At 51.2% G+C, this 22,535-nt stretch overlaps 1 protein-coding gene across 5 annotated transcripts; it reads left to right on the top strand.

Moving 5' to 3' along the window:
- The first annotated feature begins 867 nt into the window (after positions 1–867).
- On the top strand, positions 868–11,064 carry VRTN (vertebrae development associated). Of its 5 annotated transcripts, XM_045012164.1 has the most exons (3): positions 868–995; positions 1,761–1,930; positions 7,821–11,064. In XM_045012164.1, the coding sequence occupies exon 3, from the start codon at positions 7,822–7,824 to the stop codon at positions 9,856–9,858; it is 2,037 nt and encodes a 678-aa protein (XP_044868099.1). In that variant the 5' UTR covers positions 868–995; positions 1,761–1,930; position 7,821; the 3' UTR covers positions 9,859–11,064. The 5 variants fall into 5 exon arrangements, with proteins under 5 accessions (XP_044868099.1, XP_044868101.1, XP_044868098.1 ...); XM_045012166.1 differs by lacking the exon at positions 1,761–1,930 and having other exon boundaries at positions 889–995; XM_045012163.1 differs by lacking the exon at positions 868–995 and having other exon boundaries at positions 1,416–1,930.
- Positions 11,065–22,535: the final 11,471 nt, after the last annotated feature.

The raw sequence follows: 22,535 nt of genomic DNA, 5'->3' as shown, positions 1-22,535 counted from the left end.
CGCTGACTGTGCAAATGACCAGCCCACTATGAATGCTGCAGGAAGCCGCCCCTGGCAGAACCAGAGTCCTAGGAAATTGACATACCATTCATTCCATTGTTGCTTTTTCCACACAAATCCGAACAGGGCATGGGAGACAAATGCTTTGGAGAAGCCAGTGTGGAAGAGACATAGAGGGCAAGAGTGCAGGGGCTTCAGGAGGGCTGGCAGGAGGCAGTGGTTAGATTAGGTTAGACCACAGGGTATCAGAGGGCTCGAGAGGCTGTGGGACTGGCAGAGCTGTAGGTGGAAGAAGAGGGTAAGCTTTGGAATTTCAGGGTCTTGTAGGAGGTCTTAGAGGCTGCAGGGTCTTACGGGGAGGACTTAGACTTTGAGGCAGTTGGTTTTAGAGGCTGGGGGATAATGGAGCAAAACTCTTATGGGCTTTATTGTTTACACAGATTCATGTAAGGCCCAAGGAATGTGATGAATCTAATGTGCTGGGAGGGGCTGATAAGGAGATTTCTAGGGCCAAGAGAATAGGTAGAGGGAGAGTGCTGCAGCAGGCCAGAGCTAGTGGGAGGGGGGTGGTTTTGAGGGCAAGAAAGGAGTGATGAGAGGGATCCAGTGAACTAGAGGGACCAGTCCAGGTGTCGGGGGGGGGGGGAGGCTGATGGTAGAAGGGCATGGGTGGGGGGACAAGCCATGCGATAAGCAAGCTGCCAGGAGTAAGGAGCCAGTGGGTAGAGCACCAGAGCCAGGGGGAGACTGGTAAGGTCAGGCTGTAGGAGGCAGTAGGGCCTGGTGGTTACAGACAAGCATATAAATCTGGATGATTCTTTCAGAAAGGCAATGCAGCTGAGCCTTGGGTCTGCCATATTAGAACCAGGTTCTATTCCTTATCTGTAAAATGGGGAGAGTGATACTTGCTTGTCTCATAGAGAAGAATGTGAAGCCTTGCTCATGAATAAGGGTTGTGAAATGCACAGAAATATAAACAGCCATGAGTGAAAGAGGTATGACTTGAACTGCGGGAGTCCTGGCTCCCAGCTCTGTGCACCTTCCCCAGGGTATTTTGTGGAGGAGGGTCTGTTTCCCACAATGTTTAGGGCAGGCAACAGACTGGGTGGGCAGTGGCAGGAGACCTGCCTGGGGAAAGATAGGCAGGCCAGAGAGTGGGTGCAGAAGGGTGATAGCTAGCAGGCCAGGTAAGAAAACATTCAATTTTTCTTGCTCTGATGTGATGGAACAAGAGGAGAAATCAAATCCAGAGCTGATCCCTGGGCAAAAAGTTCCTGGCCCTTTGATTCTCTTTCTGTTGTAACTGTGGAAGCAGCAGGAGGGTGTTGCAGGGGCTGAGGAGGAGGAAGCTGTTGGGGGTCCAAACCAATCAGTCTGTATCCAAGCTCCCTTCCCAGTGTTTGAGTTGCCCACATGGCTCCCAGCTACAGGCAGAGCCCTTCCTGCGGGCTTCTCTGCTTTTACATTTTGCTTTTGGAACTGAGATCTTCCCAGCTTCTTCTTGTTTTTCTGCTCACGTTCTGGAAGGTGTGAGAGCACATAGTAGTGAAGGTGCTGGCCCTTTAAGAAGTCCTGCTGGCCTGAGAGTCTTGAGACAATAGCCATTATCACTTTAGCTTTGGAAGTGACCCCTGAATCTGCACTCCTTTCATCTTGGATACAAGAGCACTTGAGGATGGACTATTTCCTGGTGGGGGAGGGGAGGAGCTGAGACCCCTTCACACAAGCCAAAGCCAATCACTCCAGATGTTTCACTCCAGATCTGAAACCAGTTCCAGTCTGAATGTGGGACCCAGCTGAGAAAGTGGAGCCTGCTGCGCTTCCTGCTGCAGGATTTAAATGTCCAGGGACCTGCCTTGCAGAGGGAGCAAGGCAAGCAGCAGCCGGGGATTGGCTGGTGTGAGCTCTAGTGCTCTGCCCAACAAGCAAGGTGAGTGTCCCAAAGCCCAGCCCTGGCTCAGGAGGGAATCTTCATTCCAAGGGTGAAAGCCAGGCGTGGGCCGGACTGCAGGAAGCGCAGCCCAGGTCAGCAGGGTCCAAACGCTTCGGGCTTGAGCAGAGGGGGAAGCTGTGCAATCACCTCCGGACGCGGAGCAGCTGCAGGGTGGTGCCCAGGGGGCTGTGGCGGCTACCCGGGAAGTCCCTGCCTCACCCCCTGTCTCTAGTCTTCCCTCCCCAGAACTCCCTGCCGGCCCCAAGCCCTGCTGTGGAGCCGCCACCTTCCCATGCGAACTGGGCCTCCCAGGGCAGTTTCACTGGCTCTTCGCTCCCCTCTTGGGGGATGGGGCCTCTCAGCCCATCTCTGGAACGGAGCGTGAGGAACGCTTGTATTGTCTCTCCATGTGGACTTTGCCCCAGGACATAATTGTCCAGAAAATGCCTTTCCTTCTTTCAAGGCCAATAAACCCGGGTTCTTCCCCAGCCCCCCATACATAGGTCCTCCGCCCCCAGTGCCTTCTGGCCATTTGAAACCCCTGCATGTCTGAGGGTAAAAAGAGCCCCACTAGTCACACTTTGTCTCCCTTAAATTCCACCTCCCCACACACACACAAGCTTCCCAGTGCTGCAGCAGGGCCAGGGAGCCACCAGCAGAGGGAACCCACAATGCTAGTCCCAGGGCTGTGCTGTCATCCATGACATCACAAATAACGCTGCCCAGGAATTGGAGTAGAGCTTTCCATATCTAGGGCCTAGCTTCCAATCTGGACCCGTATGGGGCTAATGGTGCAGAGGGACCTGGCTGGTTTAGGGAATGGGACACAGGGCCTCCCCCCATTTCTGGAGTTTCAATTTGACCCCAGGACATACATGAGATATTAGTGGATTTTTTCAGACCCTTCCTGAGCCCATCTATCTCCTGGTGAGCATGGGAGCTGAAGCCATCAATATCTGTGCAGCATCGGAACTTTGATTCCTTTTGTTTTTGTCAAGGCTTCTAGTCTTCATGGCTGTGAGAAACTTTCCAAACATGATGTCATTTTCCTGGGCTTGCAGGCAGCTCCAGTGCTGCCACTGCTGCTTAGAGCTTACCCAAGCATCCATAAAGGGAAGTTCACGAGGCCCTGTTCAACTTTACTGCAGCTGTGGGCAGCCTTGATGCCCAGGCTACAAATGTGGCTTTGACACAGTGTAACACATTTCAAGGGCTTTCCACTATCTCTGTTAAGCTAACACGAATGGAAAAATGCACCCACTAGTATTGGGTCAAATTCATACGGTTGCTGTTTGAGGAACTGGAGGTGTTTATGGGTGTGTTACGATGAATGGGGCAGCTCTCACCTTAGAGCTGTTGTGTCGTGCTGCTGGAGGACTCAGGTCTTGGCTACACTAGAAAGTTTTGCCACTTTACTGGGATAGGTAAAGTCTCCGCACCCACACCCCACTCCCATCCCCCAAACCAGGTCTGAGTCAGACATAACTATCAAGCCTAGTCTACACTAGAAAATGTTATACTCATATAACAGTGTTGTGGTTGTGGGGAGGTGGGGGGGGGAGGAGAGAGAGAGAGGTGACTTTTATATCTATTCTAGTTATAGCCCTAGTGTGAATGCAGGTATGCTGATATAAGGTTCCTTATATCAGTAAAGCATATTTCTCCTCCCAAATTGGAATAAGTTGCACAAGTATAAGTACCTTTATACCAGTATAACTGTATCTGCAGAATGGGATTGTTTTGTTTGTTTTGTGCTTTTACTATCCAGCTGTCCTTAAAGCAACAACTATCTAGTGTAGACAAGCCCTTTACACTCATGTTTTTTGGAGTCTCTCTGTAACCGTAAGGGATGGAAACATTATTTTTGCCCTTGAAATGAACGCTGAGATGCTGTTGTGGTCATGTGACTCCCAGGGACAAAAATCTAGGCACATGCTTGTGTCTGTGCCTTAATCCAGCTCTGAGTAGAATAAAGACTCCTCCTTCCTCCCCCAGCATTCAGGAGGCTTTAGGGAAGGGTGGAATAGTAGACTCTTCCCCCTAATGGCCCTGGGTAGGGTGTGGGAAGAGAGAGCTGCTTCCCCTCTTCCTTCTGCAAAGGGGAGTGGGCTGTGGCTTCAAGTTCATGAGATGCCTACTAGCCAGAGACTAATATGAAAGCTACAGCCCCTGACCAGGGTTCGGGGATAGCACCCTAGTGAGAATTCCTGTGCGTGCCTCTAGCCCAGCAACTGGGGGCAGGGCTTCTCACCATGCCCCTGGACCTCCCTGCTGGCCACATCACAGGCTTTTGTGTGAGCCTCTGGTATTAGGTGTCTGGGCTCCAGGATTTGAGGAATAGGCTGTGAAGCCTCACCTCTAGGTCATGGGTTCAAATGTGGTGTTGGCCAGTGGTGGTGTATCCCTGGGCTACCCAGCCAGCTAGACTATGTGTAATGAGCCGGTGACTAGAGGAGAGGTGCCCAAATCACAAGTGGCCTCCTTGTTGCCACAGCAAAGGGGCCAAGGAGTCAGATCTTGGGGACTAGTCTCCAGGAGGAGGACTGGCCACATCTAGAAGGAGGTGGTGGGTGCTGGGAGCTTGCTTTGGCAGAGCTGCTTTGGGGATGAAACCAAGCCCATTGTTTCAGAGCTGGCAAGCCAGCACCTTGTGGCAGCTCCAAGCCCCACTCTTCCACCACCCTAGCCCAGCCCTGCCTGAAGCAAGGGGTCTGCATTTGGGATCCATGCAGCAGCCCTTGGCTCAGGCTGTCAGCAGCAGGAGTTGGATGTGGTGTGGGGGCAGCAAGCTTAGCCCTGAGGAGTAGGGTTAAAGCGGTGGTTCTCCCCCTTCTCCATACCGTGACCTCGTGTTACTAGAGAGAAAGGTTTGGGAAGCCCCTTCCATCTCATCATAAGGAACAGAGTCTGTTCATGACCCCCAGATCGACAACCCACAGTGAGAGCATCTTACTTGGTCTCTTACTCCCTGGGCTGGGAGTGGTGTGGGGGTGGCATATTCAACCTGATGGGGAATGACCACCTTGCTCCCTGGGCTGGGAGTGGAGGATTCAGTGGCAGGATGTGTTAAGTCAAGTCCTGTGGGGTGGGCTGTGTGAGCCCTTGCAAAAGGGTTTCATTGACACACACTCTGCAAGACCCTCCTGAGTGACGGGCAAATCTTGCTCTCCTAACAAACCTAAGGAGCAGAGATGATGGGGTGGGCAAAACAGGTACAGGTGCCTGCTTCCTCCTTGCCCTGGGGATGCTCAACACCTGCTCTGCCCCAGGCCCTGCCCCCACCCCAACCTTTCCTCCAAGCCCCCATCCCTGCCCCGCCTCTTCCCACCCCCACTTTGCCCCCTCCACCGAGCGTACCCCAGCTGCGCTCCTCCCCCTCTCCCCAGCATCTCCTGCACACTGCAGAACAGCTGATCGTGGCAGGTGGGAGGTGCTGGGAGGGAGGGGAAGGAACTGGCTGCCTGTGGGTGTCTTGGCCCTAGCATACCAAAACAAAGGGTTAATAATAGCACTGTGGCCTTTGTTTTGTCTAGGTAATGTTTGCCTCACAACTAGGCCTCACTGCCTCAGGGTGTCAGTGTGGTCTATGGACGGAGCACCTGACTAGCAGTCAGAAGAGTTGAGTCCTAGTCCTGGTTTGGATTTCACCTCTGGGGTGTCTGTCCCCGCTTCTGTCTGTTGATACTGTAAGCTCTTGGGGAAGGGGACTCTCTCTCTCTGACATTTCACAATGCCTAGCATGATAGGGCCCAATTTTGGCTACAACCTCTAGGCATTAGTGTTAGACAAATAATAAGGTTACTTGTAGGCATCACAATAGAGGTGAGTCTTCAGCCAGGATCTGAATGAGGAGAGGATGGGGACCTTGTGGACCAGCTAAGAAAGGATGTGCCATGTAGAGCAGGTGGCATGGAAGAAGGCACAGCTATACTTGTAGGAGAAACAAAGAAACAGCATGTTGAGGCTGCATCATTTAGGTGTGTGGCAGGGAAAGGGTGGCTGTCGGAGTGTAGGGCAGATAAACAAGGAGGCACAGGATTATGCAGGGCCTTGAAGGAGTGATAAGAAGCTTGAATTTGATATGGTGGAAAAGAGGAGCCAGTGGAGGGATACAAAGAGGGAGGCATGTTGTGAGATCATGGAGCATGGAATACAGCTTTGATGGACTGTACGGGGGGGGCTATGTGGGTGCCAAGGATGCCAGGAAAGAGTGTCGAGTAACCAAGAGGGGAAATAAGGGACTGGACTGGAGTTTTTTGGTAAGTGATTAGAGAAACAGCTGGCTCTCAGGCTGGTATAGAGCAAGGAGGGACAGGATTTGGACACAGAGTTTAAGGCCAGAAGGGACCACTAGATCATTTAGCCTGACTTCCTGTATATCACAGGTCACCGCCCACACACTAAACCCAACAAGATGGCCTGGATGTAGAGAGATGGAGGAGGCTTTGATATCGTGTTATTAGAGTTTCCACAATGACTAGGGTCTACAGCCAGATTATCCCTGAGCCAGCACTGAGGGGAGGCAGCTGGCACTTTCCTGACCCTGGGGCTCCCTCTTCAGCCCTTGGCAGAGGCTAAGCCTCAGCTGCACCCTTTTCCTGCCTCCTCCCGCTGCTATATGTCTGTGGGCATTGCAACAGCAGGGAATAATTGGACTGTGGGGATGCCTCCAGCTCCTCCCACCCTGGAATGTCCCTGCTGAGGGATTGCACAGGCCCTTTGTGCTGGCACTAGTCATCGGGAGGGCCATTATTCCAGTGCCAAAGGGCAAGGATGACTTGGGTCATAGCTTCCTGAAATCACTCTTGCTTCATACACTTAGCCCTTCTCCATGCTTCTATGGTGAGTGGCATGCGCCACCTGGTGGCATAAAGGGAACTACAACTACCATTTATTGCAGAAGTTGGAAGATGTGTATTGCACTGTCAGGTTACAGACTCACCAGGATGGGTACCTGAGAGCTTTGTTGTTGTTTTCACAGCTGGGATCATTGTCTGAGGCTTCACTCCTTCACCTAACCAGGCAGAGGGAGCGCTCTGAACTAGACTGTCCCATTTATTTGGTAGAAAGCTCCTTGAGAATAGGCTCTGTGGTTCCTCTGTGCTTTGTAGGTATAGCTCAGTGGTTTGAGCATTGGCCTGCTAAACTCAGCGTTGTGAGTTCAATCCTTGAGGGGGCCATTTAGGGATCAGAACAAAAAAAAAACCTGTCAAAGACAGTACTTGGTCATGTTAGTGAAGGCGGGGGACTGGACTCAATGACCTTTCAAGGTCCCTTCCAGTTCTAGGAGATAAGTATATCTCCATATGTTTGTACAGCCCTGTGTGCAATGTTGCTTTCTAACAAACTCATTCTCACAGGAAAGCTGGTGACAGAGGAGTGGCCATTCCCCTCTCCTGGTGCTGTTGTTGGATAATAAAATGAATACACCTTTTTTTCCCTTTGAGATTCCCAGGTTTTACTGTTTGGGGTAAATGTTGGGCTCAGTGAGGGCAAAGGCAGGCACAGAACACACAAGGTTTAAGCTTCCCCTCTTCACAGCTCTGCCCAGGCACCAAATTCCTGGTCTGCAGCACCTCCTGCTCTTCCAGCCTTGCCTCCCACCCTCAAGCTGTCCTCTCCTACACCTTGCTTCAAATCACTCTGGCCAGCCTGTCCTCTCTGGAGGCCATCAGTGCCATTTTATACATTGGCCACAAGAGGTCACTTGAGAGCAACACAAGATTTATCCCTTGCCCATGTTTGTGTGTGGGGACCCAGGATTCTTCCTTTGTATCTGGAGGACTGAGAGCAAGAGCAGCCCCCTTGAGTGGGGGTGGGGGGTTGGTAGGCATGGTCTCTGCTGGAGAGCTGGAGCTCACATCCTTTGAATTCTTGTATCTTGCAGGATGATCCAGCGGCACCAGCTAGTGCAGTCTGTACTGCAGGAGCTGCAGGAGGCCACCGAATGCTTTGGGCTAGAGGGACTAACAAGCGCAGCCCTGGAGGCTGAGAGGACCTTGTCCTCTTTCTCCCTACCCAGCTACTGCGGGAGGCAGTTCCAGGAAGAGTTGGAAGTTGACCGGGTGGCAAGAAGCCTGTATCCGGAGGATGCCCCCAGCAACATGCTGCCTCTGGTCTGCAAGGGGGAGGGGAACCACCTGTTTGAGGCAGCCAGTGTGCTGCTGTGGGGGAATCCTAGCCTGAGTCTGGAGCTGCAGGTGCGCACAGTTGTGGAGATGCTGCTGCACAAACATTACTACCTGAACGGCATGATTGACTCCAAGGTGATGCTGCAGGCTGCCCGCTACTCCCTCTGCACTGAGGAGTCCCCCGAGATGACCAGCCTGCCTCTGGCCATCCTCGAGGCCATTTTTGATGCTGACATCAAGGCCACTTGTTTCCCTGGTACCTTTGCCAACATGTGGCATGTCTACGCCCTGGCCTCGGTGCTGCAGTGTAACATCTACTCCATCTACCCTATGAGCAACTTGAAGATCCGGCCATACTTCAACCGCCTCATCCGGCCCAGGAAGTGTGGCCCACAGACCTCCACGCTCCACATCATGTGGTCAGGGCAGCAGCTCTCCTCACAGGTCTTCAAAGCACAATACTTCGTGGCTGTGGTAGGCCTGGAAGAGCTGGAACCCACAACCCCTTCTCCAGAGCCTCCAGTCCAGCCAGTCCAGACTCTGGAGCTGCTGAAGAGTGACCCCCGGCTGACCTACTTTAACCTGTGTGACCGCTACAGCATCACCAAGAGCACCTTCTACCGCTGGAAGCGCCAGTCCCGGGAGCACAGGCAGAAAGCAGCCACCAGGTTTGCAGCCAAACATTTCCTGCAGTCTTGCTTCCAAGAGGGCAATGTGATCCCTCTTCAGCACTTCCGACAAATGTTCCCAGAAATCTCCCGCTCCACTTACTACGCTTGGAAGCACGAAATGCAGAGCATGGTCAATGGTGGCGATACCTCTGCTCCAGCTGAGTCCATGGTGCCACAGGAGCCTCATGGAGACCATCAAAAAAAGCCCCACCCAGACAGGGATGATGCAGCAAAGTCAGAGGGGGGCCTAAGGCCGAAGATCCCTCCCCTGGAGCCCAACCAAGCAGGAATCTTCATGCAAGGAGCCAAGTCATACCTAGAGAAATGCATCTCCATGAACACTCTGGTGCCCTACAGGTGCTTCAAGCGCAGCTTCCCTGGTATCTCCAGGTCCACCTACTACAACTGGCGGAGAAAAGCCATTAAGGGGAACCCCAACTTCAAACCCCCTCAGCCTCCCTCAGTCAGCCAGAAGCCCCTAGTGAAAGGGAAGGCATACCTGCCATTCAAGCCTGGAAATCTGCCTGGCAGGAAAAGGCTGAATGGACACCGGCCAGAGCCCAGAAGTCTCCTCCAGCTCAAACCCTCTCTCTATAACTGGAGAAAGCAGCTTCGAGACATGGCCAAGAGGCATGTCCAGCAGTGGCGGCTGCCATTCTGCAAGTTCCGCCTGCGCTACCCAGGCTTCTCTTCCACAGCCTATTGGTTCTGGAAGAGAAGCAGCCAGCAGATGAACAAGCATCCTCTCTGGACCAGCTCATCCCAACAGCTGAGTCAGGTCATCTCCGAGGCTCCTGGAAAAGCAGAGCCTGCGATCAAACCACAGTCACAAATGGAAGTAGCTCCCAGGCATCTAGACAAGCAGGCATCAGTCACTCCCTACAATGCCACAATCTCAGGTTATGCCATGTCAGAAAGAGCCAACAGCCGGATGTTCGTGATGGATGTGATTGCCACTGCCCAGTTCAAAGCTCAGGCCAAACTGTTCCTGCAGCAGCGCTTTGAATCGAAAACCTTCCCGACCTACAAGGAGTTCAGTGCCCACTTCCCCCTCACGGCACGCTCCACCTACTACATGTGGAAGCGCGCGCTGCATGATGGACTGACGCTAGTGGATGCCTGAGGGTGGGCTGCCTGCTGGAACCTGCTCTCTGCTGTCCAGTTGGGAGGGCAGTGTTTGTGAGCTGTGATTCAGCTCTCTCTCTCTTTCTTTGTGGGTTTTTTTTTTTCCCTTTTATTTTGTTTTCCCTTCTGTTTGGCTAGATCTGGTCTCGGGGTGCAGGGACCAGGTCTGCACACTGCCAGTCCCTGGAGGTGCGGGGAGTGGAATGAGAGCTCTGTTTTGTGTTGGGTTTATTTCTGGGCTGCCAAGATGCCCCAAAAGAAAAAGGCAAAATGGAGTTTGCCTTCTTCTGGTGCTTAGGCTGGGATACAGGGTGGTGGAATGGGGGAAGAGGGAGGGATATGTGACTCTGAAATGTTCCTGTAGGTGCCCTGGGTGTAAATGCCCTTAATTCATGGGCCGACAAGCTGCAGGCCTCCATTCTAAATGCTGTGTGCAGGATTTGCGGGCTCACCTGCCCCAGGTCACTGTCCAACCCAAAATCGATCTTGTTAACGTCAAGATTTTCTTGGGAATGAGGTGAGCCATATGGTACCTGGCCCAGAGATCAACAAGCTCATTCTCGCTCAGGCCCCAAGAAGTGGTGCTGAGACTGTCCCATGCATGGTGTTCTTAGGAAGAGTTCCTAACAGCCCAGCTTTGGGTGGGGGGCACCCTGGAGGCTGCACTGACAGTTGGGGAGCAGCCTCCCTGCTTTGTGTATTCCTTGTTGGTTTAGGAGCAGGGGCTGGGGGCTGAGGAGCAGTTTAGGTCAGGCACAGCAGTGACATGATCTGGGGTTTTGTGACTGTATTAGTTCCAGAGGCCATGTGACTCTGTGGCTTTCCTGATCACTCATCTCCTGTGACTACAGGCAGGGCAATAAGACTTCCTGGCATTCTTTGGTTGATAAGTGGATTGTGTTCCTGTTTCCTTCAGTCTGCCCTTCCTCTCTGGGAATGATCACATGTAGATCTTCAGCTAAGCAGGGACCTGTCGGCCTTGTCCCATTCAAGCCTGTGTCTTGCAGTCCTTTGCAGGCTCTGGAGAAAGAGAACTTCCCTGAGTCCTCTGCCCTAGTAGTAAGTGACCTCACTCCTGTGCCCCTCTGCAGTCCCAGTGAGCATGTGCCTTTATGTTCCTGCTCTCCAGGAGCCTGATAGGACGCCCCAACCTGCTGCCCACTGCAGGGGGTAGAGAGACAGCACTGTGGGCTGGGGGGGGTGCGGGGGAAGAGGGGTTTCTGCTTTCACTATCTAAAAAGAACTGTGAGTGGGTGGGAGGATGACCCATGGCTGAGTAGCAGAGCCCTATACTGAGACAGGGCTGGATGTGCATGTGTGACCTGTAGAAATTTAAAGCAATAAAAACCCTTCCACTCCCAACTCTGTGTGGTGTCTCTCTTGTCTCACCCCCCTTGTCTGACTGAAATGCCTTAATGAGGGTTGTTGCCCTCCTGTTTGTTTTAGAGGAAAGCTGGGCCCAGTGGGGCCCCCAGCAGGGTGATAATTTCTCTGTCTCCAAGGCCATGTGCAGACAGCACCTGTACAACTTTCCCCCATGCACCATCTGCCCTGAGCCTGTGGCATCACCTCTATGGAGAAGATGGGACTTCAAGCTGCCTTCCCCTCTCTGCTGCAACTGGCCAGGGGGGAGAGAAGTTTTGGTGCTTTGAGCACCCACCAGCTCATCTCACTGAACAGCTAGCAGGGATGTGATGGAAAGCAGAGACAGGGAAGATTATCTAGCCCTTCTCACTACCAGAGGATGTTGCTCCCTACAGCATAGGGCAAGGACTACCACCTATGGGTTACTGCTGAGCTGGCCCAGATCCAAACCAGTGACCTAGGAACTGATCCAGAACAATGGGGGGTCTCTATATTGACTTGAATGGAAGATGCATCAGGCTCATACAATTGAATGCTTCTGGCAGGCTTTTCCCTTCTAATAATGTTAGGAAATGAGCTGGTATTTGCATCTCTGGCTGAAACAGGTGGTTTCCCACCCATGGGGGCCTGTCACACATGGATAGGTTTTATAGAGGTGGCAAGGCAGAGACACACTGCCGGATAGTCACTGCAGTCCAGTGTTGCAGTCTGGCTGTGGTACGCAACAGCAGCACCCACCCCCAGCTGCTGACAAAGGGAAGGGAAGCCAGTGCCTGTTAGAAATAACTCCAAAGGGAGGAGCTGGAGGGTGCTTGTACATTTATTATTAGTGCCTGCAGGCCTCTCGTGTGCTGAGCACTGTACAAACACGTAAAAGTCCTTGCATTGACAGGCTCACAATCAAAGGGACACACAAATCATCGTAGCAAGTGTCTGCCAGAGAGCTGATTTTTTTTTCAAAAATAAATGTAATATACTGTGGATGGGGTGACAAAAATGCTCACTCCCTGTCCCTGGAGAAAAGTGGGGTCTGGCTGGTGAAATGGGATCACAGCCAGCAGGTGGTGCTCTGCTAAAGGGAGACTGGAAGGGCAGCCAGTGTTTGAAATGCACAGTTCCGCACTCAGCAGCCCCTGCCTATAGGTCAGTCCTCTCTGCACTGCTTGCTAGGAAAGCTGTACCTTAACCCTGCCTGTCTACAGTGGGGAAACAGCAAAGCCTCCCCCAAGAACCCGGTGCCTCCTGTTACCCCCTGCTTCCCTCTGCCACTGTGTCCTTCTGTGTATGCAGAGAGGAATCTCAGGTCCACGGAAGAGTGGCTGGCAACCCTGGCAGTCTGGGGTTCTGGTTCCTGTGGGCCTAGAAAGCCTGTGGCTAGGCAGTTTGGCCTGATCCCTGTTAGGACTTAGCCCTGAGGGGTTGCCTCCAATAGGCCCAACAGGGACCCCACAGAGTATCCCAAGTGGGACTGAAATGGGCCCTAAGGCAGGCGTTAAAAAAAGAGAAGGGGTGGAGGTCCAATTCAGCCTCCCATTCCTGTACTAAAAGCCCCCTCCTTTCCCTGCCATGGGGAGCAGCATTCCCCCTCCACTACCCTGCTCCTTGGCTGGTGGGGTGCAAACCCTTCCCCCACATCCTGTTTCAATCAACTATCGCCCTTGCCCCAAATCCCACTGGTAGTGGGGGCCTGCCCGCCTAGGATCTGACTCCTGCTGGTGCCAAGCCCTGGGGAGACTTATTCTGGTACTGCCCCCGCCTGGGAAGCAGACACAGCTGGAGATAGCTGGGGTTGTAGGGAAAGACCTGCCTTCCTCCTCCCACCCCTTGCACTGCAGCAGTTGTCCCCATCCCACCCCTGGTGCTGCAACATCTCTACCCCCCCCACCCCCGGCCCAGACTGAATCAGTGCAGGATCAGCAAACTCAGGTGGGGGGCTGGCGCAAGTAGCCCTAGGGTTCATTCTACCGGCTTGGTCCATGAGGAGCAACTGGTGTCAGTAGGCTGGTAGAGCTTGTTTTACTGTGCAGTCAGGGAAGGGCGCTGATGGGAGACATAAAAAACTCTACCTACTGGACAATGAAAGCAGCAGGGCTGCGATCTTGTATCCAGAGCAGTTGCCAGTAGGAAAGGTGAGCAGCCCCCCACCAGGGTAGGGATCCAGGGACCGGAGAGCACTCCCCCAAGACCGAGGGCTGGCGAAGCTATTGCAGAAAGCACTGCATTTGCTCTGATCACTGAGGTTGTGTGTGAGCGTGAAAGAGAGAGAGAGACACACACACATAGTAATTAGCTCCCAGTGACTTCTCATCAGTGAATTCCTCTGAGGGAGTGAGCTGGTAATTACTCCAGAATGATTATCCATGTCTCTGAACTGTGCCTAGAGGCTGGGAGATCAGCTGTTTCCCCTCAGCAGCAGTGGCAGCAGCAGCTGTGAAATTGAAATCAAGATTAAATGGTATTTTCCCTCAGCTAGACAAAGGAAGAGAGCGATAGAGGGTGGATTGTCTGACACTGAGCCTAATAAAGGACAGGTTCCAACTCTAGGCACCAGTGGCCGAGCCTACTCAGCATCAGGGCCAAGGCTCAGAAATACATGCACCCCAGAGATCAGGAGCATAGCATGTACAACACATTGCCTGAGTAGATGAGCCTTATGGTGCTCCATCTGCTTTTATAATCAGACCCTGAGAGCAACCAGATGTTTCTGGGGAAGGTACAATGGTGGACAGTTATGCAACTCCCTGCCCAGAGGGGAAGTTTCTTTTAAACTTGCATCAGGCCGTGGTTGGTTTATCCCTGAAGCAGGCAGCTTATATGCCATACACATATTTATCCTATCAGATAGAGTTGTGGATGGCTTCATGGTGCTTACCTGGTCCTTTGGGAATTCTGCTAAGTTCTTGCCCTCACTATGCTCTTGCAGCAGTGAGTTCCACAGATTAATCATGAGTTGTGTTAACTAAATTATTTCTTTCATCAGTTTCATATTTGTCACCCACCCGTCTCTCGCCCCACAGCCTGTCACCGACCCTGTAATGGGGGAGGCTGGAGAGCTACTGGTGGCAAGTTCCTCTGCAATAGCCTTGTGTAAAGGGGCCAGAGGGTAATGGGGCCCACAACTTAAGATCAGGAGAGTTCTAGTTTGTAATTTGTAAACACAGATTCTTTTCCATGCTGACTTGTTGCGGATTCAATTTTCAGCTTCTGCGACTTTGCACGCTCCCGCTGAGCTCCCTCTGGAGCAGGATGAAATGGAGCTGGGGAGTCTGCCTTGGCCTTGTGTCTCACACAGCCAAGAGACTGGAATTGGTGCCATCGCTGCTCTGTTCTCTCCTCGCATTTCTGGGGACACACCTGGAGCCACTGAAGTGCCCTGGGAACTGTGTGCCAGAGGACTGGGTCTGTGAGATGCTAATTTCAACTTCCCCCTCGCCTCAGCACATCTTAAAGAAAGTACAAAACCTTCCTGCTGCTCCTGAACCTCACTGGGGTTCACTCCTCCACTGCCATCAAGCAGCGTGGTCACAAATGGGAGCCCTTGTAGGTCCATTAATTTTGCACTCAATATTTAATAGCTGACTTCTTTAAAGACTAACATCCATACAGCCAGGTTGATCTCAGTCTGCTGAGAGATTCGGTTTCTTAAGTGCCTGGCCCCAGCTTGGGGGAGGTCAAGGCTATAAGAGCAGCCAAGTTGGAGGTCAGAGCCAAGAGGTAGAACAGTGTGTAGGTTGGTGCCGGGGGGGAGGATGACAAGGCAAGACTGGTCCTGGCAGGGAAGTGGCCAAGGTAGAGACTGGGAGTTTAACCCAAGCTGTATATTTTGAAGGAGGGGGTGAGATTGCAGGGTACACAGGATCAGGGAGGATGTTCCAGGCACTGCAATCAAGAACGACAGATCTGCCCTGAGTCTGGCTGTGGGCCAGGTGTCTTCGGGGGCGGGGGGGAAGGAAGGGGGTATAGGGCAGACAAGTAACTAGTTGGGACTATTGGCAGCTGAGAATGGCTGGAGTACAGTGCACACCTGCCTTCCCCCAGCCTACACCAACACTGAAGGCTGTGCAGGGCCAGCGTAGAGCTGTTGTGCCAGCTCTAAGCACAGAGTGGAACAGCCCTGTTTTGGGGCAGGCCCTGGGGGCCAATTCCACCTCTGACCCAGTGCTTTTGTGACATCAGAGCAACATAAACCAGCATAGAGGAGCAGAGACTCAGCACCAGTATCTCCTACAGGAGAAAGCCTGTCAGAGCAAGTGGGCACAAGGAGAGGGCACATTCTAATGGGTTTGATAGGCAGAAGGCCTTTATGGCATGGACAGACCTCTCATAGGCAGATCCTTGGTGTATGTGCCATTCGAAAGGCCAGAGGGCAGCCTAGCAGGCGGGCTCTACAGTCAATCCATCCTTTGAGGAAGATGGTGCTAGCCCAGCAGAACTCCACTGAGCTTCAGGCTTTGCTCGGGGAAACCGCTGCTTGACATTCTGGAGCGATCCACTTCTCCAACAGTCTTGAGAGCATCTCTTTTTGGGGAAGGTGCTACCCGAGCAGCTCTAAGGGCTTCTGAATAGAACAGCAATTGTTAGTAACTTTCACCTTGGGGTTAGGCCCCAGTCAGCCATAGGGCTCATGCTGCCATACCTGACAGATGGCTTTGGCACTGGATAGAAGAGCTCTCCAAAGGGAGAACGGTAAATTTATCAACTGCTGTCACTACTGGGGTGGTGATTTTTTTTTTCAAAAAAAAATATAACAAAGAAAGGAAACAAAGGGTAGTAATTGTGACAGACAGTTGGGTACAGCAGAGTAGCCTGTTGCAAAGGGGAGGGGATCAATCCAAGGGGGGGCGGTGTGCCCACAAGCGCTTGCACTTAAAGTCAATATTCGGCTGGCTGCTGCTGCAGGCCCAAACGGTGGAAACAGACGTAGCTAGCCAGGCGAGCAGCGCAGTTCCAGAGGCAGGAGCTTGAGGCAAATGGAAACAGCCAGTGGGAGTGGTGGAGGGGGCAGCGGTGGTGGTGGGGGTGAAGGGGGACACGGATGGACTGGGGGCAGGCTCCACACCACACCCACGATGTCCCCACAAACACAGTCCAGGCCCCACCACAAGAGCACAGTTCAAAAATTACTCAGTCCTGAACTGCCCCCTCCACGGTGGTCTTCATAGCCTCTATGCGTTCCCTCAGCAGCAGGTGGTTGTGGTGATACAGTTTAGGTCTAGTTCCATGCATTTGCAAACAGACCCAGGTTTACTCCCAGGGGGTCAGGGCTGGTGCTTCCATTAGGCAACCCTAGGCAGTCGCCTAGGGCGCCAGGATTTGGGGGGGCGGCATTTTGTGTGCTCCCCATGGGGAGCGCGGGAGCTTCCGGTTCCGCTCCAGTCGCGCCGCCGAAGACGGACCTTCTGCCGACGTGCCACGGAAAACAGCGGCAGGCAATTGAGCAGCTCAATGACTGCCGCTGTCGCCTGTGGCATTTCGGCGGAGGGTCCTTCGAGCGCACAAAATGCTGCCCCCCCCCCGAATTCTGCCTAGGGCGCCAGAAACCCTGGCGCCACTCCTGCAGGGGGTTTGGTTCATGTCTTGGGAGAGAGTGTCAGACAATGGTGATGACTAATGGCTCACTGGTTCCCTAGAGAGCCTCCTGGATGGAACTGCACAGGGGTAAGGGCTGTCCACTGACAGTTGTAAGGTAGCCTGATCTAGCCTGTGCTCATGAGATAGCCATCACCAGGACCCACGCTTCCAAAAGGCTCTGCCTCTACCTATACATCAGGCATATGCATTAGCAGTCCAAGCTGTGGGCTCAAGCCCATTCGCAGCAGGGCCCACTTCCTGGAATCATGCATAAATCTCTCCTCCTTACAGCCCTCTAAGGAAGCTCCTCCTATAAGAAGGCATCTCACAAGCCCCTAGAAAATCTTGCTCACACATGGCTGTTCCCTCCCCTGCTCTTCATCAGTAGCTATGTTACAATCTCCCTCCCTCCCTTTTTTTATTTCTCTTGTTGAAGAATGGCTGAGATGCCCTGTTTGAGTCCCTGTTAAACACCCCCCTTCCATGGTCTTTATCCCTTCCCGCCCCCCCCAAGTATTTTTCCCCCACCCCCCGAAAGATTTATAAAAATCCTTCATACACCCTGGGCCACTGACAACACTAACTACTTCCGCTTTTCTGATCTTCTCTCTGCAGCTTTCCCCGATTTGGAGGGTTCCCATGTGAGTGACAGCCCCTGCTTCAGTGCCAGTACTGGTTCCAGGTCCTTGAGCCAACCCTAGCCCAGCCACATTGGCTGCTCCTGGTTCCTCCCATTCCTCTTTTCCAGAGGACCTGCAGTTAGTTTCTCCTCTGTTATAGGGACTGTTAGGATTCCACAGCCACCTTCTCCCACACTGGTGGATTTTAAGGGCCTCCTTTTGGACCTTACTCACTAGATTTCTTAGTGCCAACATCTGCCTTCCTGGAATCTAATGCTGGTGTACTGCTGTATGCAATGACCAATCCCTTCCACATGCTGAACTCAAGTAGCATATGGTCTCTGGATACGCTGGTCACTGGTTCCCTATGCTCAGCCGATCCCTCCTTTTTGGCAAGGAGCAGATCCAGAAAGCCTTTTCCTTGAGTCTCTGTGTTCTGGATCATAGGACTGGTCTTGCCACAAGAACAACTTTGATGATCCTTGTTGATTTGTATCTGTCACTCATCCAGATGCCTGGACTGTTAAAAGCCCCCATGACTATTGTTCCCTGCAGTATGGAGCTGCTTGAAAGTTGATTCAGGAAGCTCTCTCACACATAGGAATGGGGAAGTGTGAAGCTAATGCCCAAGGTCGCTCGTCCTTTACTGTACGTTCCTTGTATCTTTGCCTCCAATCCCCCTGCGTTATCACATTATGACTCATTGGTTTTGACACACAGGGCCTTCTCTCTACCTCTTCTACTTTTCCTCTCTCCCTGTAGAGGTTTTTTCTATCACTATTAATAGCCCATTTATGGGATTTATAGCACCAGATCTCACTTACTCCCATGAGGTACTAAAGGATGGTGACAGCGACAAGTATCACTTTCAATTCATCTTACTTATTTCCAAGAGGGATCGCAAAGTGCTTCACAGACTTTGTGCATAATCAATAAAGGGCTTGTCTTCCTGGGCTGCAGAACACACCAGCTGTCTGGCATCCCTACAGCAACACTGCAGGACATCCGAGGACAGGAAGTGACAGTAGAAACTGTAGGGGGAGTGGAGGGAGCAGAATGGAATTAGCTCAGGTTGGAATTTGGCCTGGATCCCAGGGTTAACACTTTGTGAACCTACAATCCTGGAGCCACGGTTGGGGTCTGAAGGTTGAGTGAGGTCTCCAGCAGTAGCAACAGACCCATCCCCTCTGCTTTTCCCAGCCAGCCTTATCAGCTTGCCATGCAAGGCTGCTGAGAACTGTGCAGCTCTTTACGCTCATCCTCCCATTGCTGGAGATGACACTGTCGGGGTTTGCTGCAACTCACCCCCCTAAAGCATGAATCCTCCAGATATAGAATCTCAGCTCTCTAGGACTCCCTCTGCCCTCGGTGTCTGCTTCCTAGGCCTCGTTTCCTTTTCCCCTCTCTGGGGTTGGTTTCTGTTTCCATTTCCCATCCTAAGTTCCAGGCTCCAGTGTCAGTTTTTCTTCCCAGTTCACATCCCTCTGGTTTCTAATCCCCCATCCTCATCTCGGGTCATTGTTTTCAATCCCCAGCCCAATATCAGACTCTCCATCTTGGTTTCAATGTGACAAACCTGCATTCTCCCCCTGCCGGCTCAGGCCCAGTTTGTCTTCTTCCTTGGTCTGCTGTAACAAGATGATGTTTTATTGCCCAGCCAGCCCGGAGGGACATGGACAGAGGAGTACTCCTGGCAGTAATGATCAGTTGTGGGCACTTTTTATTTATTGAGGTAGTTTGTGGCTGAGTGGAGTCTAATTGGGGGGAAAAAACATAACCTGTGATGTATCCCTGTCACACTGAACTCTCATTGAGCTGACGGGAGAGAGATGAATTTCAAACAGGCCCAGCTGCTCCTCACTTTGCTGTCAACCCTGGGCCAATAAATCTCTCCCTTCACATGTGTGGAATAAGATTTAGTTCAAGTGTCACCTGAAATCCCTCACAGCCTGGTACTTAAAAACACAAACCCCAGCAAAGCAGGAAATGAAAACAGTAAAAGGAGATTAAAATGCAGAAGCTGGAGGACTGTAAAACCCACACAGAGGAGCCCTCCTGCCTGTGTCTGATTTAGGGGCTGTTCTCAATCACTGACGCACCTAATTTACATTCATCCACGTTTGTCATGCTACTCAAAAACCAGCCAGACTCGATGCAGGGACTGAGAGATAAGAGCCTTCTATGCAGCACCTGGCACCGGGCTCACCCCATGCCAGGGGGAGAGGCTCACAGAACACAAGATTTGTCAGAGCACTGGCCTATCCGGTGCTGGATCCTGCTTCTACCCGGGGTCAATGACTGGGCCAACATTTTCCGTGTGACCACTGCCATTAGGCATCTACATGCCTATTTAGACATGTAAATAAGTGAGGTGATTATCAGAAGTGTTGAGTACCCACAGCTCGCATTAGGGTCCATGAATATAGAGCATACTGCACAGTTCAGGTCTCCACTTGATAGCAGAACTGATGTTTTCAGACAGATCAGCCAGGGAGCTCAGAGAAGATGAAACAGAGGCTGGCAAGGGGAGGGGGACTCAATTGATAAGGGTGATTGGAAGACCTAAGAGATGGCTATGGGAGGGCAGGAGAACCTTTTTGAGATATGTGAACGGCGCTTCTGTGCTACAGGTGCTCCTGCCTTCGTGCTGGCAAGAGCAGGGTTGCCTTTGCCCCAACCCCATCTCTCATCCTAGCAGTTGATGAGCAGCTGATTGAGAAACTGGGTGATGCAGAGAACTTCCCACTTGTCAAAGCCTGGCTATGATGCTGTCTTTGTCTCCAGCGTCCACTGGTGAAAAACGCAAAGCCTATGTTCTCCTTAGTGAACATTACAAGTCACTCTAGAGACCGCCCTAAAGCATCATTCTGCTTAATTGGGGGTCAGTCTCAAATCCAAATACAGGAGCTGGGATTCTACCACAGACTGTGTGAGAGGTCCTGTTCCTTCCGCTAGTCCTGACACTCAAAAGCCTCTCATCTGGACTTACTTTGTTGTTTATTTGCAAGCTATAATTAGCGCTTCTTCCCATTAATCAAGGCAGTGGGGTTGTGTTCTCTCGCTCCAGTTCTGTTTCAGTCTTTTCAGAGCTAGTCACTTGTTTCTGAGCCACACCTGTGGAGGTAGCCCTTGCAGTCAGCAGCAGGGCCTTCAATTTTTTGGAACCCTACCTCACGTGCGACTGGGGCCACAAAATAGAGTCATGCTTTTTCCACTACGCCTGCGTTTTGTACCTTTATTACAAGTAGAACCAGTCAGCAAATTTGATGGACATTTTCCGTCAAAAAAAAGGTAGTTTTAACTAAACATTTTGTGGGAACGTGTCTATTTTGACAAATGTTTTAACTTTTTCCCTTTAAAACCTTGTTTCAACTGTATCATTTTGATTAGTTTTGACTAAAATTGACTTAATGTTCAATATAATAAAATTAACATGAAAAGTTTTAATGGTTCCAAATAACCAAGGTTTTGGAAGGTGTTTCATAGGACGTTGCAGCTTCTCATACCAATTTGGAACTATTTTTGTTTCAAAAAAGTTGGAATTCCTTGCCAAACAGAAATTCAGGTTCCCAACCAGCTCTAATCACCCTGCATCTGAAGATGACTGCATTTAGAAGAAAAAATATATATATGTATATGAAGTAACTGAAGCCACTTTAATTCCCCAGCCTGGGAGGGAAGCTGGCAGAGAACTGCAGGAGAAGGCTGTAGCACTTCCAGAATTTCTTGGAAGCAAGTGGTATTGCTCAGAAATCTGAGAGAGTGAAACACAATGGTGCCTGGGGCAAGCCTAAAAGCATTAAGGACTTGCAATCCAGTCCAGTGGGAGCATGGAAGAAACTGCAAACTGCCAGACAACAATAATTCAAAGATATCCATAATACTGTGACTCACAGAAAAAGATCACTTGGCATAGGCACCTTTTCTTTCCAAAAATCCAATAGCCAGATGAAATAATTGAGCCTTATGGTACAAGCCTACCTAGTAAGGCTCAGCTAAGCCATGAAAACCTGACTGGTTAACAGATGAACTAATCAGAGCGGTATAACTGATGAACAGGTCAAAGCAAGGAGATTGAGAGAGGCAGACTTGACTTTGCAAAGAACAGTAGGTATTTGTGGGGCTAGCGAGAGCTGTGCTTCTCAATGAAAACGTTAATAAGCAGTGAAAGGACTAAAAAGTGAATCCAGTGAAGCATGCACACAAAGGCAGAAAGACACAATACAAGGGTAAACAAATGACAGGGACCAATTTGTTTGCAATGAATGTGGAAGCCATTGCAATACACTGTGTCCAGCACAAAAGCTGCAACAGCATGTAGTGCAACCATGTAATGAACTGGGATTCATCAAATCCATAATAATCCCAATGGGTGCCAACAACAATACATCAACACCTAACATTTAATTTAGCAGAGAAGGAAGGTAAAAGCAAAATTTGACCAGATGGTAAAATTAAATGTTATTGAACAACTACAGATACCAGCTGACTGAGTTAACATTGTAATAAAACCAAATGAGTTAAGTGGACTACTGTTAATTTAAAAAAAAACAACAAAACACCACACCACTTGAGGTGCTGCACAACACATCCCCTAGCAGCGTACTAAGCCTCATAAGTCACTTTGTTCACCAGGAGACTCCAAATGAGTTAACAACGGTTAAGGGCCTGCAACCCATGAATGGCTCATTTTGGCTATTTGCATTACAGCAGAGCAGTAGCTCTGTAAGTTTGAGTCACTTACTGTTTAAAAGATGAGAATTTTAAGGAATCTTAAGAGGCAACTGGCCACCCGGGGACGTGGATGGTCTTGACATTTGCTGTGCCTCGTAAGGATGTGGGGATAGGGTTAGTAGCCCAAATCTGGGATCCCTTGAGCAAGAGGGTCCTGAAATATAATCCCCCTAAAAAAATCAGCTGTTTAGAAAATCACCTGGTTTGGGGTTTTTCGGTCCACTCCTGGGGCTCAACCTATTGCTCCAAATCCTCCCTGATCTGATGGTGATTTAGCTCGCATTCACTGACTCCCACTTTCAGGACACATCAAAGGTTCAGTCAGTGATCAGCATGCCCCCTCATGGCTGGGTGTGGCATAGCAGCTCAGCTGTCTCATAAAATC

Source organism: Mauremys mutica, chromosome 4 (genome assembly GCF_020497125.1).
Source record: "Mauremys mutica isolate MM-2020 ecotype Southern chromosome 4, ASM2049712v1, whole genome shotgun sequence".
Lineage (NCBI taxonomy): Eukaryota > Metazoa > Chordata > Testudines > Geoemydidae > Mauremys > Mauremys mutica.
The sequence above is the reverse complement of the archived record's forward strand: the minus strand, read 5'-3'. Positions and strand labels throughout refer to the sequence as shown.

Bases quoted from the DNA above. Each gene is read 5' to 3' on its own strand.
- VRTN (XM_045012164.1), top strand. From the start codon at position 7,822: ATGATCCAGCGGCACCAGCTAGTGCAGTCTGTACTGCAGGAGCTGCAG.